This window comes from Manis pentadactyla, chromosome 5 (assembly GCF_030020395.1).
Source record: "Manis pentadactyla isolate mManPen7 chromosome 5, mManPen7.hap1, whole genome shotgun sequence".
NCBI classification, from domain to species: Eukaryota; Metazoa; Chordata; class Mammalia; order Pholidota; family Manidae; genus Manis; species Manis pentadactyla.
Window position 1 is genome coordinate 131917865 of NC_080023.1, and position 20821 is coordinate 131938685.

Genomic DNA, 20821 nt, shown 5'->3' on the forward strand with positions numbered 1-20821 from the left:
AAAGTTTAAACAGGCATAACTAATCTATGACCTTAGAAATCAAGCTGGTATTAACCCTGGGGGGTAAGTGACTGAATGGAAACAATTTGAACATTTGTAACTAAGCATTTCTCTAACTACATGCATTAGTCTACATCTGGTATGTTAACTGTCATGGTCCATGAATGAGGTCTACTGCTAGCTTGCCCTCTGCAATGGCAAAAGTATAGTTAGTTAAAATACCAGAAAGAGAACCCACTATTTATCATATAGGATCTTTCACAGCCTGGCCAATCCTTGAGGGTGCAGCCAGCTCAATGAAAGTGTCTAGATAGATTCTTCATCCAGTAGGGTGAGAATGAGGTCCTCTGCCTCACATCTGATATCCAGTGCTGCTGGGTAGGCACCAGGAATTCACAGACTCCTAACCAAGTTCCCTAACCATGGTCAGAGTTGCCTATTCCAAGCACTGGGATCTGTCTCATTTTGTGATACTGTCTGGATCAAGTCCAAAGTTCCCAACCCCATAAAAAGCATTTAGGGTACCTCACTGGCCCCTTTGGGACCTCCAGTGAGAATACCCTCACTTCCTTAAGCTCCTTAAAATGAGTTTATCTTTGTTTTTCTCTTCTTGTTTCCATCTTCCAACCCCACATCCACCGCTCCCCACCACACAATTCTCCAACTGAGGTCCAAAGAAACATCAGGGTTGAACCTCCATGGGTCATAATAGTCCCACAGCATAAGGAAAAAGGAAGCCAGTCTACTCATAACAGGTACTCACAGGATCTCTATGAGCCTCATTGTAGTGCTTTAAATCTTCCAATATGCTTTTGCTCAGCATGAGGGTGCTAATGAGAACTTCAACAGCAGAAGTATCCAAGAAAGTGGCTAATCTTATGTTAATGGACCTGGATAAGGAAAGATAATAATTTTTTTAAGTTAAAATACTAAAAAATATATTTCTCCTCTAAAATGGAGACAGAATTGTAACATATGACACTTGTATGAAATAATATCTAGTAAAATATTTTTATATAACACTGTAGCTTCCTTAATTGCAAAAATTTTCTTACATTTCATTCTAGAAAATCTATAAAACACCTGCAAAAAAGTGCAAAGAATAAGGTAAAAAGATCACTGATGATACCATTACCCAGAGACAACATAAAATTACACTTTAAATGCATTTAATTAAAAATGTTCAGGAAGAGGGAGAAGTCCAAGATGGTGGCATAGAAAGACCTTACACACCACCTCCAAGAGACACACCAAATCTATACTGCAGATGGAAAAACTCCCTCCAGAAAAGACCTCAAAACTAGTTGAACGGCTCTTCACAGCAAACAATAAAAAGGGCCACATGGAGATGGACAGGAGAGTCAGAGAGGTGGTCTTGCCCAAAATTCCACAATCAGGAGGGCTCTCAAAAAATCCAGAGCTTGTCCCTGAGGAGGAAAGGGTTTACGCCCCACATCAGACACCACAACCTTTTGGACCTGTACCAAAGAGATTAAGCCCCAAATATCTGTCTTTGAAAATCAACAGGGCTTACTTCCAAGAAACCCAAAGAGCTGAAGGGAACTAAAATACTACTCTTAAAGGGCTTATGCACAGATTGACTTGCCCTGGAGCCCAGCTCAAAAGCAGCAGTTTGAAAGACACCAAACTGTAAGTGAAGGATATTCATTTGCTAATCTTAAAACATCAGCCAGAGGGGAAGGGGCCTGCTGGGACTCTCTCTAGGGAAAGAGATAATGGCAGGCACTATTTCTGCACTCTCCCTCTACCATGTACTGCTGGCAGACATGCAGTCCCTACATTGTTCTCTGTCCTGCTAAAATTAGTGGATGTACTCAGGCCCTGCATTCTCCTACTGCCTCACTAAAGCAGGCAGGCACATACAGTCCACATGGAGATACTTTTTGATCATCCAGCTCTGGTGGCCAGGAGGGCTTGGGTTCCTGGGTCCCATGGGACTGTAACAATTAGACTGTTCATGGAACGCTACTGGCCCTGGGGCACTGCACAGATAGCCGACAGAAACACATCCAGTCTTTCTGTGAAAAAGGCCTATTACTTGTCCTGGAACTTCAGCCTGAGCATCAAGCATCAAGTTGGCCACACAGATACAAGCTACAGAGGTGCTCATGGAAAGCAGATCAGGGGACACCATCTTAGCACTTTCCCTTGGTTTCACAACAGCTCACAAGTACCTCCAAGGAAGGAGCATATGCACTCATCTGGAGCCCCAGATTTTGCAACTGTCACTCAGGGTTACCTCCAGATCACCCGGTCTGGAGGTCAGCAGTATTTACAATTGTGGTTCCACAGAACTGTATATATTTGTATACTTGTTGCCCTGCGAGGAGGGGGTTCCTTGATCTGGGCAAGTTCACGATGAAGTCGCTGAGACCGAATAATGACAATGGAATGTTGAGGGTTAAAAGGGGCTCATACCAAGCTTTATTATCATGGTGGTCACCTGGCTATGTACAAGCAACAAGCCCATTTCAGTCTCTGTCCTAGCTACAGCCTCTGCTCCCCAGGCACTGCTTCTGCTGGTGTCTCTATCTCCTGCTCCCTCCTGCTCCCCAGCGTGGGACTCTCTTCTCCCTTCCTAGCACCAGCGCTGTGTGGCTTCCCTCTGCCAGGCTCTGCTCCCTCCTGCTTCTCAGCACAGGGCTCTGATACTTCTTCTTCCTGCTGCCCTCTTCCCTTTCCCTAGGTTGATACTTCCATGACTGACAGTTCATTCTGGGCCACTCGATCGGCCAGAAAACAGCTCACTGTCAACAGGCATGCAAGCAGGCTAAGTATGCATACAATGGGTGATAATAGAATCAGGGAAGAATCCTGGACATAAAATTTCCATTTTCCCTACAATACTTAAAAAGCTGCTGTCTGAGGGTCTGGCTTCCAATCAGATGGAAACTAGAATCAGAGTAGGGAGGGAGTAGAAGCACAGGCTGACTAATATCTCTCTATTTGGAACACTAATAGGTCTTGGCACACCCTCAACAACTCATACCTATCAATAATAAATCAGGCAGCTTAGACAATCACAAAGATTCAAGAGAAAACCAAGAGCTTGGACAAGGTTGAACAATAAGGTTCATCTCATACACAAGACCAAGCCTTTAAAACTGGGAGAGGTAGCTGTTTCACCTAGGAACAAACACTGATAGCCAATCAAAATAAGGAAACAGAGGAATATATTCCAAATGAAGGAACAGATAAAACTTCATTAAAAAACCTTAGTGAAATGGAGATAAATAACTTACCTGGTAAGGAGTTCAAAATAATGATCATAAAGATACTTACCAAACTTGGGAGAAAAACAGTTGAACACAGTGAGAATTCCAACAAAGAAATGGAAAATATAAGAAAGTACCAAACAGAAGTCAGAGCTGAAGAATACAATAACTAAATTGAAAAATACACTAGTGGCTTTTAACAGAAGACTAGATGAAGCAGAAAAAAGCATCAGTGACCTAGAAACAGAGCAGTAGAACTCGTGCAAATAGAACAACAAACAGACAAAAGAATTTTAAAAAGTGAAGATAGGAGGAGGACCCAAGATGGCGGCAGGAGTAGGGCAGCGGAAATCTCCTCCCAAAACCATATATATTTTTGAAAATACAACAAATACAACTACGTCTAACAGAGACCAGAAAATACAGTACAAAGGCCAGGCTACATTTACATCTGCAAGAACTCAGCATCTCACGAAAAGGGTAAGATACAAAGCCATGGCCAAGCAGGAACAGAGCACTCTCCCCACCCCAGCTCACTGGAAGGAGAAAAAGAATCAGAGTGGGGAGGGAGTGGAAGGACAGGACTGCTAACTAACCAGCCCTAGTAATCTGGGAGCACAGACACACATTGCATGGTGTACTGGATATAAGAGAAATGGAACAGTAATATCTGCAGGCAGGTCCTCACAGCCAACTCCCCAGGGACAAAAGAAAAGGGAGTGCTTTTTGAAAGTCTTAAAGGGACAGGGATTTAACAGCTGGATGGAATCATCCCGCCACACAGCCCAGCAGGCTGGGAATCCTGAGGAACTTCAGGTGCCCCAACCCCCTGAATGGCAATGCAACTTTGAAGCCCCTCACAGCAATAATCAGCCTGCCATTCATTCTCCCCAGCCAGTGCTGTCCCGGCACAGTGGTGGAGCAGCCGGAGAACAGACCCACCCACAGAAACTGCCCAGAGTCTCCTCCCAGCGTGCAGTTCACCAGGGCAGACCCAGAGGCTGCCTGGCATAGAGGAAGTCTGGGTAAGGTGCGAAGGGGCGTGTTCTCTCAGAACATACCTGGTGTGCCTGCCACTACCTGCAGTGCTCTGGGCTACCCCAAAGGCTGCCCCACCCATGGAAGCTCAGGGAATTAACCCAGAGGCTGCTCCCAGTGTGCAGGTAACTGACACAGGCAGTGGAGAAGCGTAACGCAACCAGCAAGCAGGAAGGGACGTTGTTCCCCAGCTGACACATGCACCACCTGCCTATGACTACCTCTATTGCCATGAAAAGGCAGAAGAATCTGGTCCAGTCAAAAATCACCCAGACAACCCCAGAGAGAGGGCCTGGGGAGATAGATATAACCAATATTCCTGAAAAAGAATTCAAAATAAAGGTAATAACCATGCTGATAGACCTGCAGAGAAATATGCAAGAGCTAAGGGATGAAGTCAGGAGGGAGATTACAGAAATGAAACAATCTCTGGAAGGACTTAAGAGCAGACTGGATGAAGTACAAGAGACTGTTAATGGAATAGAAATCAGAGAATAGGAATAGAGAGAAGCTGAGGCAGAGAGAGATAAAAGGATCCTTAGGAATGAAAGAATATTAAGAGAACTGTGTGACCAATCCAAATGGAACAATATTTGCACTACAAGGGTACCAGAAGAAGAAAAGAGAGAAAAAGGGATATAAAGTGTCTTTGAAGAAATAATTGCTGAAAACTTCCCCAAAATGGGGAAGGAAATAGTCTCTCAGACCATGGAAGCTGACAGATCTCCCAACACAAGGGACCCAAGGAGGATGTCACCAAGACATATGATAATTAAAATGGCAAAGATGAAAGACAAGGACAGACTATTAAAGGCAGCCAGAGAGAGAAAAAAGATCACCTACAAAGGAAAACCCATCAGGATTTCATCAAACTTATCAACAGAAACCTTACAGGCCAGAAGAGAATGGCATGATATATTTAGTGCAATGAAATGGAAGGGTCTAGAACCACAAATACTGTATCCAGCAATATTATCATTTAAATATGAAGGAGGGATTAAACAATTCCCAGACAAGCAAAAGTTGAGGGAATTTGTCTCCCACAAACCACCTCTACAGGATATTTTAAAGGGAATGCTCTAGATGGAAGCACTCCTAAGACTAAATAGATCTCACAAGAGAAAAAATCACAGCAAAGAAAGCAGACCAACCAAATACTAATTAAAGGCAAAAAATAAAATATCAACTATCCATAAATGTAGTCAAAGGAAACGCAAAAGAGTACAGAATAAAACACCTAACATACAAAGAATGGAGGAGGAGGAATAAGAAGGGAGAGAAATAAAGAACCATCACACTGTGTTTATAATAGCTTAGTAAGTGAATTAAGTTAGATGATTAGATAGTAAGGAAGCTACCATTGAACCTTTGGAAACCACGAATCTAAAGACTGCAATGGAATAAGCACATATCTTTCAATAACCACCCTAAATGTAAATGGACTGAATGCACAAATCAAAAGACACAGAGTAACAGAATGGATAAAAAGTGAGACCCATCTATATGCTGCTTACAAGAGATTCACTTCAAACCTAAAGACATACACAGACTAAAAGTGAAGGGATGGAAAAAGATATTTCATGCAAACAACAGGGAGAAAAAAAGCAGGCATTGCAGTACTCGTATCAGACAGAATAGACTTCGAAACAAAGAAAGTGACAAGAGATAAAGAAGGACATTACCTAATGACAAAGGGATCAGTCCAAGAAGAGGCTATAACCATTATAATTACATATGCACCCAATACAGGAGCACCGACATATATGAAACAAATACTAACAGAATTAAAGGAGCAAATAAAATGCAATGCATTTGTTCTATGAGATTTCAACACACCACTCACCCCAAAGGATAGATTCAAGAGAGAAAATAAGTAAGTACACAGAGGCACTGAACAACACACTAGAACAGATGGACCTAACAAACATCTACAAAACTCTACACCTAAGAGCAGAAGGATATACTTCTTCTCAAGTGCACAGGGAATATTTTCCAAAAATAGACCACATACTAGGACATAAAAAGAGCCTCAGTAAGTTCAAACAGATTGAAATTCTGCCAACCCACCTCTCAGAGCACAAAGGAATGAAACAAGAAATATATTGTACAAAGAAAACAAAGAGGCTCACAAACCCATGGAGGCTTAACAACATGCTCCTAAATAATCAATGGATCAATGACCAAATTATAGAGATCAAGCAATATATGGAGACAAATAACAACAACAACACAATGCTCCAACTTCTGTGGGATGCAGCGAAGGCAGTTCTAAGAGGAAAGTATATTGCAATCCTGGCCTTTTTAAAGAAGGAAGAACAATCCCAAATGAATAGTCTAAAGTCACAATTATTGAAACTGGAAAAAGAACAAATGAGGCCCAAAGTCAGCAGAAGGAGGAACATAATAAAGATCAGAGAAGAAATAAATAAAATTGAGAAGAATAAAACAATAGAAAAAATCAACGAAACCAAGAGCTTGTTCTTTGACAAACTAAACAAAATAGATAAGCCCCTCGTCAGACTTATTAAGAGAAAAAGAGAATCTACCCACATAAACAGAATCAGAAATGAGAAACGGAAAGTCACGATGGACTCCCACAGAAATACAAAGAATTATCAGAGAATGCTATGAAAATCTATACTCTAAGAAGCTGGAAAACCTAGAAGAAATGGACAACTTCCTAGAAAAATACAACCCTCCAAGATGGACCAAGGAAGAAAGAGAAAATCTAAACAGACCAATTACCAGCAAAGAAATTGAATCAGTAATCAAAAAACTACCCATGAACAAAATCTCCAGGCCAGGTGGATTCACCACTGAATTTTATCAGACATATAGAGAAGACATAATACCCATTTCCTTAAAGTTTTCCAAAAAATAGAAGAGGAGGGAATACTTCCAAACTCATTCTATGAAGCCAGCATCACTCTAATATGAAAACCAGGCAAAGAACCAACAAAAAAAGAAAATTACAGACCAAAATCCCTGATGGACATAGATACAAAAATACTCAACAAAACATTAGCAAACTGAATTCAAAAATACATCAAGACAATCATACACCATGATCAAGTGGGATTCATCTCAGGGATGCAAGGATGCTACAACATTTGAAAATCCATCAACATCATCCACCACATAAACAAAAAGAAGGGACAGAAAACACATGATCAACTCCATAGATGCTGAAAAAGCATTTGACAAAATTCAACATTCATGATAAAACTCTCAACAAAATGAGTAAAGAGGGCAAGTACATCAACATAATAAAGGCCATATATGACAAACCCACATCCAACATCATACTTAACAGTGAGAAGCTGAAAGCTTTTCACCTAAGATCAGGAACAAGACAGGGATGCCCACTCTCCCCACTTTTATTCAACATAGTACTGGAGGCCCTATCCATGGCAATCAGACAACACAAAGAAATACAAGGCATCCAGACTGGTAAAGAAGAAGTCAAACTGTCACTATTTGCAGCTGACATGATATTATACATAAAAAACACTAAAGAATCCATTCCAAAACTACTAGAACTAATATTTGAATTCAGCAGTTTCAGGATACAATATTAATATGCAGAAATCTGTTGCTTTCCTATACACTAAAAATAAACTAGCAGAAAGAGAAATCAGGAAAACAATTCTGTTCACAATTGCATCTAAAAGAATAAAATACCTAGGAATAAACCTAACCAATTGAAAGACCTATACCCTGAAAACTACAAGACACTCTTAAGAGAAATTAAAGAGGACACTAACAAATGGAAACTCATCCTATGCTCTTGGATAGGAAGAATTAATATTGTCAAAATGGTCATCCTGCCTAAAGCAATCTACAGATTCAATGCAACCCCTATCAAAATACTGACAGCATTCTTCAATGAACTAGAACAAATAGTTCTAAAATTAACATGGAACCACAAAAGACCCCAAATAGCCAATGCAATCCTGAGAAGGAAGAATAAAGCGGGGGGTGGGGGGCGGGGAGGATCTCACTTCCCAACTTCAAGCTCTATTACAAAGCCACAGTAAACAAAACAATTTGGTACTTGCACAAGAACAGACCAGTAGACCATTGGAACAGTATAGAGAGTCCAGATATTAACTGAAACATATATGGTCAATTAATATATGATAAAGGAGTCATGGACATACAATGGGGAAATGACAGCCTCTTCAACAGCTGGTGTTGGCAAAAACTGGACAGCTACATGTAAGAGAATGAAACTGGATCATTGTCTAACTCCATACACAAAAGTAAATTTGAAATGGATCAAAGACCTGAATGTAAGTCATGAAACCATAAAACTCTTAGAAAAAAACATAGACAAAAATCTCTTGGACATAAACATGAGCATCTTCTTCATGAACATATCTCCCTGGGCAAGGGAAACAAAAGGAAAAATGAACATGTGGGGCTATAGCAAGCTGGAAAGCTTCTGTACAGCAAAGGACACCATCAGCAGCACAAGAAGGCATCCTACAGTATGGGAGAATATAGGCATAAATGATAGATCCGATAAAGGATTGACAACCAATATATATAAAGAGCTCATGCACCTCAACAAACAAAAAGCAAATAATCCAATTAAAAAATGGACATAGCCAGCTTGGATTAACACATAGTCTACAGGCACACACCTGATCATCTACATTTGCTCTCTTACAACACTAAACTATGTTTTCTACCTTTATCTTGTATCTACCTATCACTTCAGCATTTTATTAAAAATAATAATAATAAAGAGAGAAATGTGGTATCCACATATAAATCAAGTATAAAAATCAAATGAGTATTCATATTTGAACTGACTGCTTATAGTTCATAATGCATGAGCAAAACCAAAAGTTTCTGTGATGACTGCCCTTGTACTGTTCACCATGTAACTTATTCACTATGTAAGAATTTGTTCTCTATGTAAGAACTTGTTCGTTATGCTTCAGAAGATTGGAGACTGACGAAAATTAGGCTTGGGGTGGATTAATGATTGTGCATTGAGCATTGACTCCCGTATACAGAATTTTATTGTTGTTAACAACCATTTGATCAATAAATATGAGAGATGCCCTCACAAAAAAAAAAAGTATACACTTCCAATTGTAAAATAAATAAGTAACCAGATCTAATGTATAGCATAAGGAATATAATCAAAATATTGTAACAACTTGGTATGGTGATAGCTGGTACCTAGAATTATCATGTATATAAGTGTTGAATCACTGTGTTGTACACCTGAAACTAATGTAATACTGTGTGTCAACTACCCTTCAATAAAAAATAATTATCTTCCAAAAAAAAAAAAAAACTTAACAGGAAAAAAAAAAAAATAGACATAGGATCTGAACAGACACTTCTCCAAAAAAGAAATTCAGATGGCCAACAGACACATGAAAAGATGCTCCACAGCGCTAATCATCAGAGAAGTGCAAATTAAAACCACAGTGAGATGTTACCTCACACCAGTAAGGATTGCCACCATCCAAAAGACAAACAACAACAAATGTTGGCGAGGTCGTGGAGAAAGTGGAACCCTCCTACACTGCTGGTGAGAATGTAAAGTAGTTCAACCATTGTGGAAAGCAGTATGTAGTTTCCTCAAAAAAATAAAAATTGAAATAGCATTTAACCCAGGAATTCCACTCCTAGGAATTTACCCTAAGAATTCAGGATCCCAGTTTGAAAAAGACATATGCACCAGTATGTTTATCACAGCACTATTTACAATCACCAAGAAATGGAAGCAACCTAAGTGTCCATCAGTAGATGAATGGATAAAGAAGATGTGGTACATATACACAATGGAACATTATTCAGCCATAAGAAGAAAACAAATCCTACCATTTGGAAAAACATGGACAGAGCTAGAGGATATTATGCTCAGTGAAATAGGCCAGGTGGAAAAAGACAAGTATCAAATGATTTCACTCATCTGTGGAGTATAAGAACAAAGAAAAAAAGTGAAGGTACCAAACAGCAGCAGACTCACAGAACCCAAGAATGGACTAACAGTTACCAAAGGGAAAGGGACTGGGGAAGATGGGTGGGAAGAGAGGGATAAGGGGGAAAAGAAGGGGGCATTAGTATCAGCAGACATAATGTATAGCAGGGGAGAGCACGAGGAGGGTTGTACAGCACAGAGAAGATGACTAGTGGTTCTATAGCATCTTATTATACTAATGGACAGTGACTGTAATGGGATAGGTGGGGGGGAATTGGTGATGTGGGGAGTCTAGTAAACATAATGTTCCTCATGTAATTGTAGATTAATGATATCAAAATAAAAAATAAATAAAAGTAAAAAGTGAAGATAGCTTAAGAGACTTATGGGAAATATCAAACAGAATAACTTGTCCTATAGGAGTCCCAGGAGAGAGAAAGGGGAAGAAAACTTATTTGAAGAACAACGGCTGAAAAACTTTCCAAATCTGGGGAAATAAGTCCAAATCCAGAAGTCCAGAGAGTTCCAAATATATAAACCCAAGGAAATCCATACCAAGACAAATTATAATTAAAATGTTAAAAATTAAAGATAAAGAGAGAATCTTAAAAGGCAACAAAAGGAAAACAACTTGCTGTGTACAAGGGAATCTCCATAAGATTTTCAGTAGATATTTTCAGCAGAAACTACATATAGGACAGTGGCCTGACGGTATGATGGATTCTAAGTGATGACAGGAACAATCTTCCGACCATGAATAATCTACCCAACAAAGTTATTAATCAAAATTAAGAAAGAGTTTTCCAGACAAGCAAAAGATTAAAAAGTTCATCACCACTAAACCAGCCTTACAAGAAATGGTAAAGGAACTTCCTTAAGCTGAAAAGAAAGGACACTAATGGGTAACAAGAAATCATATGAAAGTATAAATCTCACTGGTAAAGATAAATGTTAGGAAAGCTAATGGATTAATCATTTATGAAGCTGGTATGAAGTATAAAAGATAAAAGTAATAAAAATAACTGACTAAATAAATTAGTTAAGAGATACACTAAAAGATGTAAAACATGATATCAAAAGCACAATATGGGGATGCAGAAGTCAAGTTGCAGAGTTTTAGAATGATTTCAAACTTAAGTTGCTATCAACTTAAAGTAGACTATTGTACATAAATATAGGCTGTTATATGTGAGACTCTGTGTAACTACAAAGTGAAATGTATCATAGACACAAAAGATAATGAGAATAGAATCTAAGTGAAGTCATCAAACCACATAGGAAAAGAGCAAGAAAAGAAGAAAGGCATATACAGAAACTATAAAACAGCCAGAAAACAACTAACAAAAATGGCAATAAGTACTTTCCTATCAATAATTACTTTAAATGTAAATGGACTAAATTCTCCAATAAAAAAATAGAGTGGCTAAATGGATAAAAAAAACCAAGACCTATGTATATGCTACCTACAAGAGACTTATGTCATTTGTAAGCACACACACAGACTGAAAATGAAGGGATGGAGAAAGATGTTCCATGGAAATGGAAACCAAAATAAAGCTAGGGAGGCTATATTTACATCAGAAAAAAATGGACTTTAAGAGAAAGACTGTAATGAAAGACAAAGGAAGTCATTACATAATGATAAAGGGGTCAATCCAACAAAAGGATTTAACATTTGTAAATATTTATGCACCCAACAAAGGAGCACTACATATATAAAGAGAATATTAACTGACTAAAGAAAAAAATGGCAGCAATATAATAATAGTAGGGACTTTAACTCCATTTACATCATGGATAGATCATGCAAACAGAAAGTCAGTAAGACAACATCAGATGTAAATGATATAATAGGCCCAATGGATTTAACAGATATATGCAGAACATTCCATCCAAATGCAGCAGAATATACATTTTTCTCATGTGTTCATAAAATATTCTCCAGGATAGGTCACATGTTAGGCCACAAAACAAATCTCAATAAATTTAAGGAAATCAGAATCATACTAAGTATCTATTTCTGACCACAGTGGTGTTAAATTAGAAATCAATTATAAGAAAAACACTGGAAAAATCACAATTGTGTGTACATTAAACAAGATGCTACTAAACAACCAATGGCTCAGTAAAGAAATTCAAAGAGAAATAAAAAATACTAAAGACAGGAGGTGCAGAAGATGGCGGTGTGAGTAGAGCAGCGGAAATCTCCTCCCAAAACAACATTTATCTATGAAAATATAACAAAGACAACCCTTCCTAGAATAAAGACCAGAGGACACAGGACAATATCCAGACCACATCCGCACCTGAGAGAACCCAGCGCCTCGCGAAGGGGGTCCCAGATCAGCCCCTGGAACTGTGCAGAGCAAGCCCGATGTCTCTGGGACACAACCCTTTGGACAGGTGAAGACGGCTCTGGAGTCTCCTGCACTTGTAGTCAGCTGATCATGGTTCTTCTCTCTTCTTGTCTCTCTGTCCCCAGTTAATGTCCTCCCACCACAACCACACCCACATACCTGCCTCAGGTCCCTGGAATCCAGTTTATCTTTTCACAGCCATGATACTCATTTCTGCACTTATGACGATTACTATCTTCCTCTTTTAAAAATGCTAAAAAAAATCCCAGTCTCGTAAGATTCCTCAAGGGAGGAACAACCTAAGACAGGCACAGTCGCAGGGGGGCCATCAGGTGAGAAATTGGGGATCAACAGAGGTGAGGCTTAGAACCTCACCCCCGCTGTTCTGAGAGAAATCTTCTGCATATGTGGATGTTTTATTGCCCTTGTCTAGCTTGGATTAACACATAGTCTACAGACACACACCTGATCATCTACGTTTGCTCTCTTACAACACTAAACTATGTTTTCTACCTTTATCTTGTATCTACCTACCACTTCAGCATTTTATTAAAAGCAATAATAATAAAGAGAGAAATGTGGTATCCACATATAAATCAGGTATAAAAATCAAATGAATATTCATATTTGAACTGTTTATAGTTCATAATGCATGAGCAAAACCGGAAGTTTCTGTGATGACTGCCCTTGCACTGTTCACCATGTAACTTATTCACTATGTAAGAATTTGTTCTCCATGTAAGAACTTGTTCGTTATGCTTCAGAAGATGGGAGACTGACGAAAATTAGGCTTGGGGTGGATTACTGATTGTGCATTGAGCATTGACTCCCCTATACAGAATTTTATTGTTGTTAACAACCATTTGATCAATAAATATGAGAGATGCCCTCACAAAAAATAAAAAAATAAAAAGTACACACTTCCAATTGTAAAATAAATAAGTAACCGGGATGTAACATACAGCATAAGGAATATAGTCAAAATATTGTAACAACTTGGTATGGTGATAGCTGGTACCTAGCATTATCATGTATATAAATGTTGAATCACTGTGTTGTACACCTGAAACTAATGTAATACTGTGTGTCAACTACCCTTCAATAAAAAATAATTATCTACCAAAAAAAAAAAATACTAGAGACAAATGCAAATGCAAATATATCATACTAAAAAGCAGTTCTAAGAAGAAAGTTCAAAGCAATAAAAGCCTATCTCAATAAACAAGAAAAATATCAAACAATCTAACTTTACAACAAAAAAACTAGAAAAATAACAAATGAAGCCCAAGGTTAGTAAAAGGAGGGGAACAATGAAGATCAGAGCAGAAATAAATGAAATAGAAACTAAAAGACAGAATATAATAATGATAAATATGAGCCATCAATAATTATTATCTTAAAAAATTGACAAACCTTTAGCTAAACTCACTAAGTGAAAAGAGAGGGTACAAATAAATAAAATCAGAAATGAAAGAGAACTTACAACTGATGCCAGTCATAGAGATACAAAGGATCAAAAGAGCCTACTATGAACAATCTTATGCCAACAAATTGGACAACCTAGAAGAAACGGATAAATTCCTAGAAATACAATATTCCATGACTGAATCATTAAGAAATAGAAAATCTGAATAGGGTGATTATCAGTAAGGAAACTGAATCACTAATCAAAAACCTCCCCCATAAACAAAAGTCCAGGACCAGACAGATTCACAGGTGTATTCTACCAAATATTCAAAAAAGATTTATTACCTATCCTTTCCAACTCTTCCAAAACACTGAAGAGGAAGGAACACTCTCAAACTCATTTTAGGAGGCCAACCAGAGTTACTCTGATACCAAAACTAGTCAAGGACACCACAAAAAAAAAAGAAAATAACAGTATCCCTTGCTGATGAATATAAATGCAAAAATCATCAACAAAATATTACCAGACCAAATTCAACAATACATTAAAAGATCATATACCATGATCAAGAGATATTTATTCCAGGGATGCAAGTATGTGTCAACATCCCAAATCAATCAACATGATATGCCACATTAACAAAATGAAGGATGAAAATCACAGTCATCTCAATAGATGCAATAAAAGCATGTGACAAAATTCAACATCCAATTTTGATTTAAAAACTCTCGATAAAGTACGTATATATCTCAAGAAGGAACATATCTCAACATAATAAAAGCCATATATGACAAGCCTATAGCTAATACATTCAACAGTAAAACTCTGAAAGATTTTCCACCAAGATCAGGAACAAGACAAGGATGCTCACATTTACCACCTTTATTCAATATAGTGTTGGAAGTCCTAGCCAGAGAAATTAGACAAATAGTAATATCAATAATAAAAACATTCAAACTGGAAAGAAAGAAGCAAAACTCTCACTATTTGTGGACATTATTTTATATATAGAACACTCTAAAGACGCCACCAAAAACCTGTTCGTACTGATAAACAAATTCAGTAAAGTTGCAAGATACAAAGTCAGTATACAAAAACCAGCTGTTTCTATACATTAACAAACTATCAAAAGAAAAATTAAGAAAACAATCCCATTTACAACTGTACCAAAAGAATAAAATGTCTAGGAATAATTATAACCAATGAAGTAAAAGACTTATGCACTGAAAATTAAGACTTTGATGAAAGAAATTGAAGAAGACACAAATAAATGGAAAGATGTTTGTGCTCAGGAACTGGATGAATTAATAATTATTAAAATGTCCATACTACCCAAAGCAATCTATGGATTCAATGAAATTCTTACTAAAATTCCACTGGCATTTTTCACAGAAATAGGACAAATAATCCTAAAATGTGTATGGAACCACAAAAGAACCCCAATAGCCAAATTAATCTTGAAAAAGAAGAAGAAAGCTTGATGAATCATGGTCACTAATTTCAAACTAATTTCAAGCATTTCAAAGCATTTCAAAGCTATAGTAATCAAAATAGTATGGTATTGGCATAAAAACAAACACATAGATGAATGGAACAAATATAGAGCCCAGAAAGAAACCCATGAATATATGGTCAATTAATTTATGACAAAAGAGGCAAGAATATACAACGGGGAAAGGACAGTCCTCCAGTGGGGAAACTGGATGGCCACATGCATAAAAATGAAACAAGACTACTATCTTATACCATAAACAAAAATTAATGCAGAATGGATACCAGACTTGAATATAAGATCTGAAACCATAAAACTCCTAACAGAAAACATAGGCAGAAAACTCCTTGACATCAGTCTTGGTGATGGATTTTATATCTGACTCCAAAAGCAAAAGGAAAAAAGAATAAATAAATGAGACTACATCAAGCTATAAAGCTTCTGCACAGCACTGGAAACAAACAACAAAATGCACCCTACTGAAAGGGAAAAAAAATTTGCAAATCATATATCAGATAAGGTGTTACTATCCAAAATACATAAAGAACTAATGCAGCTCAATACCAAGAAAACAATCCAGTTAAAAAATGGGCAAAAGATCTAGATAGATATTTTTCCAAAGAAGAATACAGATGGCCAATAGGCACATGAAAAAATGCTCAACATTATTAATCAGCAGGGAAATGAAAATTAAACCACAATGAGATATCACCTCACACCTGTTAGAAAAAAAATGAGAAATAGTAAGTGTGGGCAAAGATGTGGAGAAAAAGGGAACCCTCATGAACTGTTGGTGGGAGTGTAAATTGGTGCAGCCACTATGGAAAACAGTATGTAAGCTCCTCAAAAAATTAAAAATAGAACTACCATATGATTCGGCAATTACACTTCAGGGTATTTATCCAAAGAAAATAGAAACACTAATTTGAAAAAATACATGAACCTGTAGCATTATTTACACCAGCCCAGATATGAAAACAGCCTAAGTGCCCATCAATGGATGAGTGGTTAGAGAAGATGTGATATAATTATATACACATGTTACATGTATACACACACACACACAAACACACACAATGGAATCTACTCGGCCACAAAAAAGAATGAAATCCTGCATTTGCAACATGGATGGACCTTGAGCGTATTATGCTAAGTGAAATCAATCAGATAGAGAAAGATAAATGCCATTATGATTTCACCTATATGTGGAACCTAAAAAAACAAACAAATGAATAAACACAATAAAACTCATAGATACAGAGAACAGAATAGTGGTTGCCAGAGGAGAGGGGGTATGAGGGGTGGGCAAAATGGGTGAAGGGGGTCAAGAGGTACAAACTTCCAGTTACAAAATAATAAATCATGGGGAAGTAATCTACAGCATGGTGATTATAGTAAAAAGTATTGTAGTGCATATTTGAGAGTAGACAAGAGAGTAATCTTAAAAATTTTCATCATAAGAAAAAAAAATTTGTAACTTTTTATAGTGACAGATGGTAATTAGATCTATCATGGCAATCGTTTTCCAGTGTAGACAAATATTAAAATCATTATGTTGTACAGCTGAAACTAATGTTATATGTCAATTATACCTCAATTTTAAAAAGTTACTAAACTTAAAAATAAAAAAATAAAATAAAGTTTGACTTCATACATGAATGTTTTATTTCACATTTACTTCATACATAAAGCCAAATTCTTCCCCAGATTTTTAAAGTATATTAAGAAATTACACTGAACTTGGGCTGGCTTTATGACTCTTAAAATTCTTAATAATTTTATCTTTGATCTTATATTTTTACATGAAGTCATGTAAGACAATGGAGTATGCCTGGGGTCTGGAGCCTCAGCTCACGCATGGTACACACTTCCCACCATTGTCCTATGATCGGCCCTCTCCAACCTGTTCCCTGCTGCTAGCATCATGAGTCCCAGGGGCCTCCTCATCCCTGCCCAATGACTGCTGATGCTCTCTGTCAGGGTGACAACTGGGTTGGTAGGGTCAGACCCACAATTGGCCATCACCATCAAGACTGGGTGGGGTCTTGCCCCATGGAGTCTAGTCAAAACAAGGTGATGGTCATTCCACCCAGGACAGGCAGTGCCATGGCATGTTTCACTGGCAACTCAGCATGGGTTTCTTGCCCATCCCCACCCCAGGTATTTTAGTGCATCCCAGTGCAGAAGTTGCAAGCCATTGTGCTATGCTGTTTGCTGAGGATTGGAGCAGTGGGCCAATGGAAAGGGGAGATGACTGCTGCATTTTAGTCCAGAGATCCACATTTTAATTTTGTAATGGGCCTTGCATATTATGTAGATGGCATTGCACTGAATGTTCTCCAGTAAGACATTTTAATTTTGTAATGGGCCTTGCATATTATGTAGATGGCATTGCACTGAATGTTCCCCAGTAAGATATTGTTATTAAATAAGACAGTGCGGTTCCTCCTACTATTAATAAAGTGAAATAATCTAACCTATTTTGCTTTCAACTGTACTGAATATTTATGCTTAAATTTTAATGCATGCTTCCATACTACGGACAAAGTGGCATATTCACAAAGGACAATCAACATCTATGTGAACTGGTGTAAAGATTATTAATTAATGCCACACTAATAAAAACTATAAGCAATTTTTAAGTGAAAAACTTGGTTCTGAGATGGCCACCATATGCCAAAATCTAGATCAGAAGTATTACAGGTATAAATGTGAAAAACAAGACCATAAAGTTTAGGAAAAGAATTATGAACATATGTCCACACAAAACCTTGTACATGAATATCCAGAGCAGCATTATTCATAAGAGTCCAAAAGGTGGAAAAAAAACAAATTTCATCAACTTCCGAATGGATAACCAAAATATGGACTATCCTATGGAATATCATTCAGCCATAAAAAGGAATACAGTACTGACATGTGACAACATGAACAAACCTTGAAAGCGTTATCTAAGTGAAAGAAGATGGATACAAAAGGCTACACATTGCATAATCTCATTTATGTGAATGTCCAAAATAGGAAAATTTCTGGAGACAGAAAGTAGATTAGCTGCTGGCAGGGGCAGGCAGGAAGGGTGGAATCGGAGCAACTGCTCAGTGGGCACCAGCTGTCCTTTTGGGTGATGAAAATGTTTTGTAAGCAGATAGAGATGATGGTTGCACAACACTGAATGTACTGAAAAACATGAGATTATGCACTGTAAGTGGAAGAATTGTACAGTATGAATAAAGCTGTTATTACTTTTTAATAAAGTTTCACTGATATACACTTTTTAAATTTTATTTTGATATCATTAATGTACAATTATTTGAATAACATTATGGTTACTAAACTCCCCCTATTATCAAGTCCCCACCACATTCCCCTTTAAAGTCACTGTCTATCAGCATAGTAAGATGCTATAGAATCATTACTTGTCTTCTCTGTCTTACACTGCCTTTCCCACGTCCCCCTGCTGGTGTGTGCTAATCGTAATGTCCCTTTTTCCCCCTTATCCCTCCCTTCCCACCGATTCTCCCCAGACCCTTTCCCTTCGGTAACTGTTAGTCCATTCTTGGGTTCTGTGAGTCTGCTGCTATTTTGTTCCTTCAGTTTTTTCTTTGTTTTTATACTCCATAGATGTGTGAAATCATTTGATACTTGTCTTACACCACCTGGCTTATTTCACTGAGCATAATACCCTCTAGCACTGTCCATGTTGTTGCAAATGGTAGGATTTGTTTTCTTCTTATGGCTGAATAATACTCCATTGTGTATATATACCCTACATCTTCTTTATCCATTCATCTACTGAGCGACACTTAGGTGGTTTCCATTTCTTGATATCATAAATAGTGCTGTGATAAACATAGGGGTGCATATATCTTTTTTCAAACTGGGCTCCTGCATTCTTAGGGTAAATTCCTATGAGTGGAATTCCTGGGTCAAATGGTATTTCTATTTTTAGTTTTTCGAGGAACCTTAATACTGCTTTCCACAATGGTTGAACTAATTTACATTCCCACCAGCAGTGCAGGATGGTTCCCCTTTTTCTACATCTTCGCCAACATTTCTTGTTGTTGGTCTTTGGGATGTTGGCCATCCTAACTGGTGTGAGGTGATATATCATTGTGGTTTAATTTGCATTTCTATGATGATTAGCAATGTGATGTGGAGCATCTTTTCATGTGCCTGCTGGGCAACTGAATTTGTTCTTTGGAGAAGTGTCTGTTCATCTCTACTGCCAATTTTTAATTGGCTTATTTTCTTTTTCTTTGTTGAGGTGCATGAGCTCTTTGTATAACTTGGATGTCAACCCCTTATCAGATATGTCATTTATGAATATATTCTCCCATACTGTAGGATGTCTTTTTTCTACTGATGGTGTCTCTTGCTGTACAGAAGCTTTTTAGTTTGATGTAGTCCCACGTGCTCATTTTTTATTTTGTTTCCCTTGCCCAGGGAGATATGTTCATGAAGAAGTTGCTCATGCTTATGTCCAAGAGATTTTTGCCATGTTTTTTTTTCTAATAATTTTATGGTTTCATGACTTACAGTCATATCCTTGATCCATTTTGAGTTTACTTTTGTGTATGGGGTTAGACAAAAATCCAGTTTCATTTTCTTACATGTAGCTGTCCTGTTTTACCAACACCAGCTGTTGAAGAGGATCTCATTTCCCACTGCATATCATGGCACCTTTATCATATATTAGTTGACCATATATGCTTGGGTTTGTATCTGGGCTTTCTAGTCTGCTCCACTGGCCTATGAGTCTGTTCTTGTGCCAGTACCAAATTGTCTTGATTACTCTGGCATTGTAGTAGAGCTTGAAGTCAGGGAGTGTAATCCCCCTGATTTATTCTTCCTTCTCAGGATTTCTTTGGCTATTTGGGGTCTTTTGTGCTTCCATATGAATTTTAGAATGATTTTCTCTATTTCTTTGAAGAGTGCTGTTGGTATTTTGATAGGGATTGCATTGAATCTATAGATTGCTTTAGACTGGATGGCTATTTTGACAATATTAATTCTTCCTATCCATGTGCACAGGATGTGTTTACATTTATTGGTTTCTTCTTTAATTTCTCTCATGAGTGCCTTGTAGTTTTCAGAGTATAAGTCTTTCATTTCCTTGGTTAGGATTATTTCTAGGTATTTTATTCTTTTTGATGCAATTGTGAATGGAATTGTCTCCTGATTTCTCTTTCTGCTAGTTCATCATAAGTGTATAGGAATGCAACAGATTTCTGTGTATTAATTTTGTATCCCACAACTTTGCTGAATTCAGATATTATATCAGGTAGTTTTGGAGTGGATTCTTTAGGTTTTTTTCAGTGCAATATCATGTCATCTGCAAACAGGGAC

The 20821-nt window shown here is 37.6% G+C and overlaps 1 protein-coding gene across 4 annotated transcripts in view; it reads right to left on the bottom strand.

Moving 5' to 3' along the window:
- Nucleotides 1–20821, bottom strand: part of CFAP61 (cilia and flagella associated protein 61) — a 406566-nt gene that overhangs the window by 157717 nt on the left and 228028 nt on the right. For all 4 annotated transcript variants that reach the window (XM_057502682.1, XM_057502680.1, XM_057502681.1 and 1 more), the window contains one exon: nt 764–890. In XM_057502682.1, the coding sequence (XP_057358665.1) occupies nt 764–890 (127 nt within the window). The remainder of the gene's footprint in view (nt 1–763; nt 891–20821) is intronic.